This window comes from Octodon degus, unplaced genomic scaffold, assembly GCF_000260255.1.
Source record: "Octodon degus isolate 3935 unplaced genomic scaffold, OctDeg1.0 scaffold00119, whole genome shotgun sequence".
Taxonomy (NCBI): Eukaryota; Metazoa; Chordata; class Mammalia; order Rodentia; family Octodontidae; genus Octodon; species Octodon degus.
In genome coordinates, this window is record NW_004524695.1 from 2,967,315 (window position 1) to 2,980,033 (window position 12,719).

The window sequence follows — 12,719 nt, forward strand, 5'->3', positions numbered from 1 at the left end:
CCTATAATCCACATGGGTCAATATTAAAATTCCTCTACTTTCCCAGTACATACCTGACACTGGGAGGCACTACAGCATGGTCAACGTAGATAGATTAAGTATATAATGTTTAAAACCAGAAACTGACAGTTGGAGAATGATCGGAGTGTCCTTTCTCCAAGACTTACTTGAGTGGAAGCCATGATTTTGAAGACTGAAGACGGCTTCCTTTCTAGAATAAATGAGCAGTATGTAACTAGCAGCAGCAGCAACTAGAAGTAGATGGCCTTCGCATGAGCCTACGAAATGCTGCCACTGCTCAGATTTCCAAACCTTGTCGCAGGACGCTGCTGTCAGTGGGCTAAGCGAGTTTGTGTAACAGTGCTACACTGAGCACAAGGCAGGCAAGAAGACCCAGGCTGTGGGCCTGGCCCCTATAAGCGTCCAATTCAGGCGGTCAGGACCAGCCTTGCAGAGCCCACAGGCCCTGCGCTGTGCCCGGGGAGACGAAGACTCAGCCTGGCCAAGGGCAGCAGCTCGGGAGCGTAAGATTTGAAGAATAAGGAGAGCTTGCTCAGGAAATGGAGGTTGAGGTCACCCCCAAAATATAAGCACATTTAGTAAATCAGTACATCAATAAGGGAAGAGAAGAAATTGCCATTTGGTTAATTTTTCCCTTTTAACTGACAAAGGGCTAAGCCTAGAATTTGACACCATAGTCTCAACACACTTTAGCCATTATTTCTGAACTCTTAAAGGGAGGTTAAAAATGTAAGTCAGTCAGTGAAAAACTGTCACTCCTTTCTCTAACCAAAATAGTTGGATCACCCATCCCTCATGAATCACGCTTGGTAGTAAGCATGAAGAGTTTGCTGAGATCACTGAAGGTGTGGAACAATCCGTAGAAGGAGGTATGGAAGGCAGCTGGGAGGCTGGTGCTGTAACACTTCAGCAGTGCGTCGGTCGTGTGAACGCACACAGGCAGCCTGTGAGGAAGTCTTCAGTCTTCTGCCTATGCCACCTATACTGTACCACACAGCAAAGACCAGAATAAGCCTGTGTCGGTGGTTTTCTTTTATTCTTCTGTGCCAGAGGGGATCAGGTGAACTTCTTCGGCTGTGGTTCTTGCAGATCCACAAAGTGGTAGCTAAAGAGAGAGGGGCACTTATGCTTGAAGAGTGGGATCTGGCACCATGCTGTGTCGTATTTCCAGGGCATAGTGTGCTGCCCAGATGGCAGTAGGAACCCGACAGACACATGAGTGACTCATGGACTCTGTTGTGTTTCCTACAGAACCAAGTTGTCGTTGCTGCTGGAAGGAGTTCTTTGGGAGCCCGGCTCTCTGGAGCACTGCATGTCTATAGCCTCAGCTAGAGTGCATTCTATTTTTCTCCCTGCCCCTCGGCCTCATTCCAAGTTGTCACCAGGATGAGCATTCCGGTGGACAAGCTGCTACACCAGCAGAGCTGTGGTGGGGCTCCTGGAAATAAGACTCAAAATCATCTGGAAATAAACGATTCCATCAGAAGCTGTGAACTAGCAGGCATTCTGGTTATGTCTTCTCAAGTTTCCTTTTGTGCTTGCTTTGCGTTTCAGCCTTTCTTCTTTTCTAGCCTATTGCCTGTGCTCTGACCAGTTTGCCACACAACCTTGACACTTGTCTGATGCCTGGAAGGGCTCTCTGTGGCCAAGTCCCAGGACAGTCTCCACACAGTATCTCTTAAAAAATCCCTTTCATTGCTAGATGCTAGCATTTGTAACTTGAATGTTCAAGTTCATGTTGTAGACTTTGCCCCCACTTATGGCACTACTGGGAGGCAGTGGAGACGGTAGGAGCTGGGCCTAGTTGGAAGAAGCAGGCTGCAGGGAGTTAGCCCTCAAGGGTGTCTTGGGAGCCCAGCTCTCCACCACTCTACCACATGGCTCCACACGATGCAGACCTCAACACAGGCCCAAAGCTACAGCCAACTGACCATGGACAAACCCTCCGAGGCCAAGAGCACAGAACATATCCTCCTTTTAGGCTATTCAGGTGCTTTTCAGTGATGGGAAGGAGGAAAGAGGATGTAAAATCTAGCTGAAAGGTTAAATTAGTAACCAAGAAAAAGCCACTGTGTGCACCAGGTGGGCCAACACAGGAAGACACACAGCTATGCCTTCCACATAGTGGTGAGTCACAGGCTCCCCAAGGGAGTGGCAAATGGAGATGGCCTCTGCTTGGGCACGAAGTACTGGTCACTCAACCAATGTGAAAAATTATTTTTATTTAAAAGAAGGATTTTTAGAGCTGGCCTAATAGCTCAAGGGACTAAAGCACCTGCCTAGGCAGAGTGCAACAGCCAGGGTTTGATCCCTGGTGTGCCGTGCGGGCCCCACCTGCAGGGTGTGCTGAGAAGGTAACTGAGACTGGGCGTGGTGGTGCATGCCTGTAATCCCAGCACTTGGGAGACTGAAACAGGAGAATCATTATGAGTTCAATCTATATAGTTAGATGCTGTAGACTCCGCTGTCCTAAATACAGAAAACATAAAAAATAAATTAAAGAAGTGTTTTTAGTGGACCAAAAATTACTTGGCTTACTTGCAAGCTGAGACATCTGAGTGTTGAACAGGATGAAGGCCCATTTTTATCAGCACTGATCTCAGAGGAGGATGCATTCTTTCACATTGCCATTGCCACACTGGTGTCAGGGTTTTCATGCAGCACTGAATGGTGTTCACGACAAGCCTTGTGTGGGTATGTCTTGCTGCTGGGTGGCTCTGAACTACCAGGGGGAGTGTGTTAAACCTGACCATTATTGACCTCAGAATTTGCCTTTTTCTCAGTGCTTGAGCATTCCAAATAACAAGCATATAGTAAAGGTTAAAATTCTGTAATAATGGAAGCACATTCCTAAGTTTAGAGGACATTTAGCCATATTATCCTGTCAAAAATTACAGTTCCACTGCCGAAGGTCAGTCTATATGATAAATACAAAAAACCTGGTATACAGAAAATACATGACAATCTAGTATTTTATCTCAATGGCTACATAAAATTTTCATTCCTCTAAATAGTAACTGTAGTTGTAATCGCTGGCTCTGAAATGCTTAATGACTAAAAGGGAAAGGTCGGTAGGTTTTCTCATTTGTACAAATCTGAACATGTACAATAGTTCATCTCGGTTACCTTCACATTAAGCTCTCGTGAGCTATTTACATATTTCCATTTTCTATTTATCTTATACCTAACAACTGCCTTCAAGGCCTCAGGACTGGACCTGCTGTGTGCCTCTGGATCACAGGCCCAGTGATGAGAGTGACTGAGGCGAGATGGAGCTGTGTGGGAGCCACAGGCCCTGTGTCCTCAGGTCGCTGCTGAGCCGCTACTACAGAGTGAAGGAAATGCTAAGTTCAAATTTATTTATTTTTTTTTGAGACAAAGTCTCACTGTGTAGCTGAGGCTGACCTGGAGCTCATGATGTAGCCAGGATGGCCTCCAACTTGCTGCCATCCTCCCGCCTCCCCCTCCCGAGAGCTGGGATGTCAATGCGCACCAACATGCCTGGTAAAACTGTGACGTTAACACTGCTACTCCAAAACAAAAAGTTCTAATTCTTAGAAAAACACAAAACAGTATGTTTTTAATGTGAAACCTTTTAATAGTTATTTCACAGCCTGTTGTTTATCAAGAATAAATAAAGCAAAAGGTAACTAACAGCATAGCAAAAGGACATCAGTTCTGTCCATACTGGGTCAGAAGCCTGCTAGACAACTCTTATGTTAAGCGTGGTATGGGTATACTTTGAAGTGCTTGCTTCTTCACATATCCCAGTGTTTGACACTTTACTACCTTTCTTTCAAGTACCAAAGTTCTCTATTTACTTCAGAATTTACAACCAATATGCTGCATCACCTGGTATTGGCTGTTCTATTATCCAAAAGAACTATACTGTAAGAAATACTCTGCAATCAGGAAGCAGAGCTGATATTTTAAAATCATTTCTGCCCTAACCACCTTCAAGAATTTAAAAAAAAATCTGTAAATTCCATTTATCAGATTTTTGAGGTAGTTACACTACTTTTACTAATGGGACATGACCAATTAGAATCATTTTACCTGAGCCTAGAAACTAGGGAAGGAAAATGATCAAAATTCAACCCTAAGCCTGATCTTAAACTTTGTGCTCTGGGATTCCAAGTCTTCATAGATCACAGTGCTTATTATTTACAGTGGTGAGACTGCAGTGTTTTGAAGGATGCCCTATGAGGTAAAATCCACCCAGACTCAAAGATGATCTTGACAGTCAGTAGGATTTCCAACGCTGGAGGTCCTCATGTTCCCACTGCAGCGTCCATACTGTGAGGGTGTCCTGACCCACAGTGAGGCCAAGAGGCCTAAGACCAGTCCAAACTGTTTCTTCTACCCATACAGTCCTTTCCAGCCCTCCTCTAATGGCTTCCCACAGCCACACACAGGGTGAGGGGAGCTTTAGCTATAACTTCAGATGTTTCCAATCAGCTCCTGGAACAACACTGTTATCCTCTCACCAAACCACCTGCTAAGTGGACCCCTACACTTCATCACATTAGGGTGACCAGTACCCTCAGCACCATCAGGGCAGGGCTGCTTACTCTCATCTCTAGTACAAGGGCTGCTCTGGCCATCCTATTACTTTTGGGGGTATGTATAACTGTAACATTCTAGTATGGGACAACCACCTCCAAAAAATATACAATGGCAGGTAAGATGTTAAGATACAGTTTTCAGACTTGTAAATGTGAGCCATTTGTTTTAAACAAGTATTATTGGTTTAAAACCAATCTTACTGGTATAAATAAAATCTATAGAACAATAAAATCTTCTTGTGACCGTAAGTGCCAGAATTCTAACAGTTACCTGTCCTCTTGTTTTAGAGCACTCATCTGTTAACCTCTGAAGTACACACATAGAATTAGTTGAACTATGTACATTTTCATTTTGGGCAAGATGGTTTTAAAGATCTTTGGAGATCAGAAAATCAATTAGCTATAAAACAGTAACAGAAAGAAAAACTTCCTTTCAACTTTACTTCCAAAGGCTCTATTTATAATCAAGCAAAGGATAATAGTTCTGGGGTAAAGAGAGTGAAACGCTGTTCGTCTTTTCTTTTTATGTACATGTATAAAAGAGGGGCAAGTTAAAGAAGAGGAGGTTAGGCCAAGGATGGGTTTTAAAGTACAAATTGCCAGAGCTTAAGGGCAGCAAAGTCTTGTGCTAGCATGTCAGGAGTTCACTTCAATTCCCTGTACTAAGGTTTCCTATGCTAAGAACTGCCAGCACGTGACCTCAGAAACTATGAGCTTGCAAACTTTGAGGCTTTGGTCAGCATGAGATTGCACTTTTATGTATAAATAAAATCTATAGAAGTCTATTTCTGCATTAAATTATTCTCTATGTCCCACACCTTAGCTATAAAAACAGTATTTTTAAGTCCAGAGGAAATGTGGTTTTTGGCCTTCCATAAAACAATCCCTTGGCTATTTACTCAGAATTCTGGAAATGCAATCAGTTCCTAGTATTGCAATGGCCGTAACATTATCAGACACCATAATTTAAATTTTGATTTTTTTTCAAGTGTATGGCTCTATAAAAGTATCTTAAGTATAAAAAAAAATTAATCTCCACCAGGTTGTTGCTAACGGGTTGTGAGGATATTTCTGTTCGATCCAAGTCCATCTGGCCTGAGGCTGTTTTTCATTTCCATCCTTCTGTCTGCCAGGAGGGTCTTCTTAGGTAAAGAGGACATCTAAAGAAAGCAGGATAAACTTCACTTTAGTCTGGGTCTTTCTTGAAAGAACTGCCACTAAAAAAAAAAGAACTGCCACTAGTAAAATGATATTGAAGGAAGGACTATAGTCATATGTCAACATCCTAAGTACTTATGCCCAAGGAGTTATCTTCAAATACACAGATGAAACAGGATGAAACAGGTGAGGAAAGCTTTATATTTTCTTTTTCTTTTTGGCAGAACCGGGGATTGAACTCAGGCCCTTGCCAGGGACGCGCTTATTCTACTGAGCCATCTCCCAGCCCTATATTTTCTTAATATAAACGTTTTGTACATCTTACTCTGGTTAAGACAGAACCTTGCACCAGAGGTACTAACGCTTGTCTATGTGTACCATGCTTGCCAGAGTGCTCTGCACACAATCCACTGACTTGTTGTGTAGGCACTGCGCTGGACATACTATCTCACCTAATTCTCAGTAGTCCTATCAAGCAGGAGTAGTGATTTAACTGCAAGGGAAATTGGAGATTTACAGAAGTTTAGTAACTTGTGCAGGGCTAGACAACTTAAGGCCAGCCTGTGTGACTGCAGAGCCCCTGACTGTAACTGAGACAGAGCTGTAAGCCATACCCATCTTACCTTAGGAGGCAAAGGAGATTCTAGCTGTTTCCCCAGGAATGAAAGCAAACGCCTCCAGATGAGGCCACTTCCCATGAACATGATCCCTGTGATCAGCCAAAATACTCTGTGGTCCTAAAGGAGAGCAGTTTACTTCCATCACACAAGCCAGGTTCCTTAAAGTGTCTTCAACTATTACTGCCCCAGAATGCCAAGGAAACTTGTTATTCAGAGCAAACTAAAACCAAGTACCTCTGTAATCCCCAGAGGCCCCGAATCAGAATAAACCAGAGGGTGAAGTTATCTCCAGGCTTAAATACTTCTTATCACCAGAAGCCATGTGCAACTGCCTTTACTGTTTCTCTCCAGTCTGTTTACATATGTAGAGATAAATTTAAATAATCACAAGCACATACAACTTAATTTGAATTTTCAGCTTTGAGTCCTCAAAACTGGAACATTTGCATATGTGTAGATATCAGGAATCTAAACACAAAATTAACTTACGTTCCATATATACCTTATCCACATGGCCATGTTCTTAGTGAGCCTGTACTCTGAGATCTTTCAGGTGAGGTCCAATTTCGGGGACACTGCAGCCCTGTCTCTCTGGCCTCATTTTTTGCCACTCTCCCCCATGCAACATCTTTCAGCCTCCGTGACCTTCTTGGTGTGGAAAAGTTCAGCTCACTCCTGCTGTTCTGACACATGGCTCCCTTTGCTTGGAATGCTCTCCAAGATTTTCCCACCTTCACTCTTCACTTACATTTACCAAATGTCACTTCCATTACACACTCTCTAAGATGGTACTGACATAGCATCCTATGTCCCTTTACCTGCTCTTTTACCTGTCCCTTTACCTGTAGCACTTAACATTGAATGTACTTTATTACCTCTCTCCTTCTCTATAATGTAATCTTCATTAGGACAGGGACTTACTGCTCTATGAGCATAAAGCAGCCCTGAGTACTTAACATATGAGACATTAACATAGGAGGTATGATCAAAAAATACAATGAATATTTATATTCTAAAAATTTATTACAGTGAAAGGTAATGCCATCATTCTCAGAATAGCACTTTAAACACACTTATCATTCTTGCCACTTATTAAAGCAGTTCAAATCCTCTTTTATGTCTTTAGCTGTGCTGACATGGCTGTCCTTGATATCCTGAACTGGTTCAAAACATGTAACTTTTATGGTCATTTTGACTCTGGACAAGAGCCCAAAGTCACAGGTGACCAGAACCAGTGAACAATGTAGGCGAGGACACACTAATGTCCTTACGAGTCTGCCTTTCCACACTCAGCAACAGCAGTCACCACATTTATGGTCAGACATAGTAAAGACACTCATGAAAGAAGACCTCCAGATCTGCTGTAGACACAGCCAAGAACAATGGGATGCTCCTACTTGAAGCAAGGGTGGAGTGAGTATTCTGAGGTGAGTTAATGGCAGTATGTCTTTTATTGGAAAAATTTAGACACTTTATTTTGTAAGAAAAGCTTTTGTATTGTGAAGAGACTGAACCAATGAACAAATGTATTTCCTCCTTTTACATTTCATCACAAGAAGCATCAGTAATGACTAGTGTTGACTTTGTTTCAGGGAGCTTGATCTTTTGCAGATTTTAAATAAGCACTGCAAATCTGGAGCCCGTGCAGAGGGAAGCACAGGATCACCTGTGAAGGACATTATATTTTCTGTCTGGGTTATGCAATGATGGAAGTTGAGACCTGAGAGATGAGTAGGAGTTAACTCGGCAATAACGACGGGAGGGCAGGGCAGCAGCAGTGTTGGGGCAGCGTGTCAGAGGAGTCTTTGGAAATCTGTCCTGAGTGGCTGAGGCTACAGGGGAGCAGACCAAATCATGCCACACAGAGCAAGGGATTTGATCTTATGGCTACCTGAAAGCCACGAAACAGTGTCATAATATTTATGTTTTTAAAAGAGCTCTCGTTACAAGTGTACAGCAGTCCTGATGAGGGAAGATGTAGACTGGATCAGGGTGACAGCCAGAAAGGGACAGCAGACCTCTGGACTGATGCGCACTGAATCAGGCACCAGGCTGCCAACTGTACATTCAGATCACTGCCAGAAAACAGAACAATGAGAGTCTCTGAAAATCCTCAGAGCGCGCAGTGCTGTGAGCATACGGAATGCAGGAGAGCAGAGTGGAAAGCTGTCTCTGAGCTGAAATCCTAACTCTCTTACTTTCTAGCTCTGGGTCCTGGGGCAAGTTACTTAACTTTTCCTGTTTTTCCACCTACAACGTAGACACAATATATCTATTTTTAAGAGTTGTGATGATTGAGCCAAATACAACATGCAAATTTCCAAGTATACTGCCAGATACATAAAAAGGAAAAACACTGCCTCACTGTATGTTATCAAACTTCCTCATGCAGTTACATATCTTGGGAAACAAAGTAATGCACACTGTATTTATATTTATATTGTAATAGGTATAAGGTATTACCTGAATTCTGAGACACAATGAATATTTAGTTCGCTATGAGAGTATACAACTTAGACTGTTTAAAAAAATCCACTAAAAAAAGATCATAAAATCATACACAAAAAAATCATAAAATAACCCCTAAATTGTTAAAATAAGATTTTCTTACCTCTTCAAGGGAAGATTCCAAATTCATGCCAAAAGCAACTCCCATTAGTCCAAAGAGTGAAAGAGAGAAGGTTCCCATTGTCAATTGTAGATTCAACCTCATCATCACGTTCCGGTGGCTAGAGGGGGGAACAACGCAGATCTCAGAGCGAATCCATCAGTCATCTAATCGAGAGCACCTGGGTTAAACCTACACCTTCAGAAAGCAAGCAAACCAGACACTGCTTCTGTGTAGTGGCCATCACAGATCATGATGTGTAATTCCCTCCAAACTGACACTTCCTTAAAGACTTTATTGCCTTACAACAATCAGTTTATAAAGCAGAGCCTGTCTCAGGAGAGGCATTCTCACCTGTCCAGATTGATAAAAATAACACTCTGAGAGTCGTCAATGAGCACCCTGAGCTCCCGGGCTGCATTGGACAGGTCTTCAGCCAAGCGGTAGTAGTTTTCCAGCAGCAGCTCCATCTCCTCTGCGTGGTCGATCCCAGCACTGCTCTTCTCACTACAATTTCGAGTTAGCAAAGTTAGTCTGTTCTCAGCGGGCTCATCATAGGTACTTATTACCAGTGCTTCCAGAACTAGTGCATCACCATCACAGTCAGCCACCAGCTGTCTTTTCTATTGCTGTGACTGAGGTCAGTTTCTGGCAGGCTGTGTCACTGATCCTAACCATACACAGATAATGTAACAACAAAGATCCCAGCCTTCCAAAGACTGGTCAGCTTCACGGTAAGAGATTCATATAAACATATGCCATCTGTTACAGGAAAATCCAAAATCCAAAACTATTACCAGGTACACCAGAGCCAAAACTCAAAAACAAACATAAAGCACACTCCCATTTCAGGGTGAACATACAATATTAAACTTTGTATGAAATCAATATATATTTTGGTCTCTTTTATATTGATAGGACTACTAGGGAGGACAAGAGAATGAAGTACTGTGTAATACTTGTATCATAAAGCATATTCGGGGCTGCAGAGATAGCTCAGTGGTCTAAGAACCTGCCTAGGCAAGCGCCAAGGACCTGGGTTTGATTCCCAGTATCACATGCCATGGAAGCCCACCCCTGCACAAGCCAAGCTGGCCATTGAGACAGGCATGGTGGCACACATTTGTAATCCCAGTACTGGAGAGGATGACACAGGAGGATCACTAGAAGAGTCTCATCCCTGTACTAAATACATTTTTAAAAAAAGCATACATGAGATATGTCAACCTGGCAAAGCAAGTGTGTTCAAGGTTCTGCTGCTGTACCCAAATGCTACAGGCCAACACATTATGCAACCCTGTTTACCTTCTGTCTCTGTGGTCGGAACCCAGGACTTCTTGCAGGCTAGGTAAATGCTCTGCCCCTGACCTACCCTCCTAGTCTTATTGTATTTTTTGGCCTGCTCAGTGGCATGGCATACGGTGCCAGGAATCGAACCGCTTAGCTACCTCATGGGCCCCTAGTTCTATTGTTTTTTTAATCTTAGTATTTTCTAATTAGGTTAAAAATAACCAACTTTCCAGAATGTTCACATGATCTGTACAGACTACAGAAACACTCATTACAAAGATGCTTGTCTGTATAAATGAATTTCCAATGCTACTGCACAAAGAGCATGCCACTAAGCTATATCCCTAGCCCCGAAGAAAAAAAGCCACCTATTATATTTAAAATGTAAACTTTAACTTGAGTATGCATAATAGGGGATGTTATACATAAAATTTCCAAGAGACAAAAAAAGTTTATAGCATGAGCATTTTGATATTAGATCAAACAGAATTTATGGCAGTATATTAATCTTTTCCTTATCCTGCCATTTCCCACCTTCTCTTCTTCACTACTAGCTCCTAGCTATTTATCTCAGCAGGTTCCCAGGCCCATGCAGTGGGCAGTCTAATGAGGAAAGGTTGAGTGCTGGGGGCGTCATACACAACAGACCATCATTAAACCTAGCCAGATGCAACACTGCACAGGGAAAATGGGAAGCAGCTGGAGAAGAAAATGTGCATGTCCTCTGCTCCCCAACACACTACTTTCTATGAAAGGCCATCCTAAGAAAGAAGCGATGGAAGATCCAGACTGAGGGAATAAACAACCAAGTAGCATCGTACTTACAAGATGTGGGGGTCGCTCCACTTCGTCAGACAGAGCTCTTCTATCAACTCTTCTTCATCCAAGATCTCCAAAATTGACTCTTTAAAAATTTTAATATCTGTTTCTAACTCTGACAGACTGTAAGAATAGTTACAGCAAAATGATCAACAGCACAACCCTTTAAATACATTTTGCCTAAGAATAATGCCTTCAGGGTATCTTATCAAGTAGGTCAGCTTAGCACTCTGGGTAAGTGCTCACTGTAAAACATTCTAATCCTCATGGAACTAAAGACTCATTCCCTGCTGGGTATGGCGGCACACATCTCTAGTCCCAGTACTCAGGAGGCTGATGCAGGAGGATTCCCTTGAGTTTGGGATCAATGTGGGCTCCATACCAAGTTCAAGACCAGTCTGAACTACATAGTAAGACTCTGTCTCAAAAAAACAAAACAAAGTAAAACATAAAAATCCCAAACTGCAATCCTCAAATTGAAATTAAATTTCTTCGTAAAAATTAACCAGCTATACAAATATATCTTTTAATGTCCCAGAAATATATAAACACTGTGAATTCAAACTTTTACTTGAGCGGAAGATCATGCTGTGATAACCTAAGGACAGTACTTCACTGTGTTGGGGATGGGACCCAGGGCCGTGCGTACACCAGGCAACCATCCCACAGCTAACTTACACCACCAACTGAGGTAATTCCCTTTTAACTGATAAAATAACCCAATACTCAGAAATTTTTAAAATTCTTTGCAGTGCTAGAGCTTGAACCAGGTCTGCATACCTGGTAGACAAGTGCTCTTCCCACCTATGCTACCATCTTTTAAAATGTCCGTGTAATGTAAACCATATAATTTTTATAATCATTATAGCAAAATATGGCAATGAAGAGTAAATCATAAAGTAAAAAAAATTCATTATCAAAATAGTTGAAAAAAATAATAGTTGGTATTTTTTACAACAGGCAGGAATGACACTGATCTTATCTGGAATTGCTGCCAAGTATGTCACTGTTTAGGTTACCGAGTGCAGTAAGAGCCGTCTCTACCTCCCAACTCGGTCAGCCACCCACACGTACCTTTTGCCATTTTGCAGTAAGATGTGCAGTTTGCTTTTGTCTACAGAAGAATGTTTGGGGTCCACTAAAGCTTCCAGGGTCTCGAGGATCAGTGGCTGCAAAACGCTAAGTTTCCCCTGAAGGGTGTTGATCTAGATAACAACATGACCTTTCATAAGAATTAAAAACAACCTTTTTAGAATACTTAGGGTCAGCGAATCCTCTGGTCACATACAGAAGCTTCTAATGGCTAGAAATGCTGCTGACATGCCAGAACACAGTCAGTGCTGGAAAGCCTTTTATAGATGTTGCACAGCTACACTTCCTGGGTTACAAGCACTATGCAAGGCCACCATTAGGCTTAAATTTGCTTGAGGGGAATGAACTATCAAGAGTCTTCCCCCTACAGACAATTAACTATGAAAGGAATGGGGGCAGGACATGGGTGCTCATGGCTATAATCCCAGCACTCGGAGGCGGAGGTAGGAGGATCACTGCAAATTCAAGACCAGCCTGCGCTATGAAGTGAGCTCAAAGCCAACCTGAACTGCACAATGAAACCCTGTCACAAAAAGACCAAAAAAA

At 42.5% G+C, this 12,719-nt stretch overlaps 2 protein-coding genes across 4 annotated transcripts in view; one reads left to right on the top strand and one right to left on the bottom strand.

Moving 5' to 3' along the window:
• The window catches only part of Gpld1 (glycosylphosphatidylinositol specific phospholipase D1), a 57,370-nt gene extending 55,094 nt beyond the window's left edge, over positions 1-2,276 (top strand). Inside the window, exon 25 of the mRNA XM_012516674.2 lies at positions 1,273-2,276. Coding sequence (XP_012372128.1) covers positions 1,273-1,353 — 81 coding nt within the window. The 3' untranslated portion in view covers positions 1,354-2,276. The remainder of the gene's footprint in view (positions 1-1,272) is intronic.
• A 3,287-nt stretch (positions 2,277-5,563) lies between these two features.
• Mrs2 (MRS2, magnesium transporter) overlaps positions 5,564-12,719 on the bottom strand; it is a 17,742-nt gene continuing 10,586 nt past the window's right edge. The window contains exons 6-11 of one of the 3 annotated variants that reach the window (XM_023699977.1): positions 12,156-12,250; positions 11,088-11,204; positions 9,327-9,479; positions 8,976-9,093; positions 6,368-6,481; positions 5,564-5,746 (exon numbers count right to left, since the gene is read on the bottom strand). In XM_023699977.1, coding sequence (XP_023555745.1) covers positions 5,636-5,746; positions 6,368-6,481; positions 8,976-9,093; positions 9,327-9,479; positions 11,088-11,204; positions 12,156-12,250 — 708 coding nt within the window. In that variant the 3' untranslated portion in view covers positions 5,564-5,635. Of the gene's footprint in view, positions 5,747-6,367; positions 6,482-7,446; positions 8,440-8,975; positions 9,094-9,326; positions 9,480-11,087; positions 11,205-12,155; positions 12,287-12,719 lie in introns of those variants that run through there. The other 2 variants (XM_004640146.3, XM_023699978.1) reach the window with 2 other exon arrangements.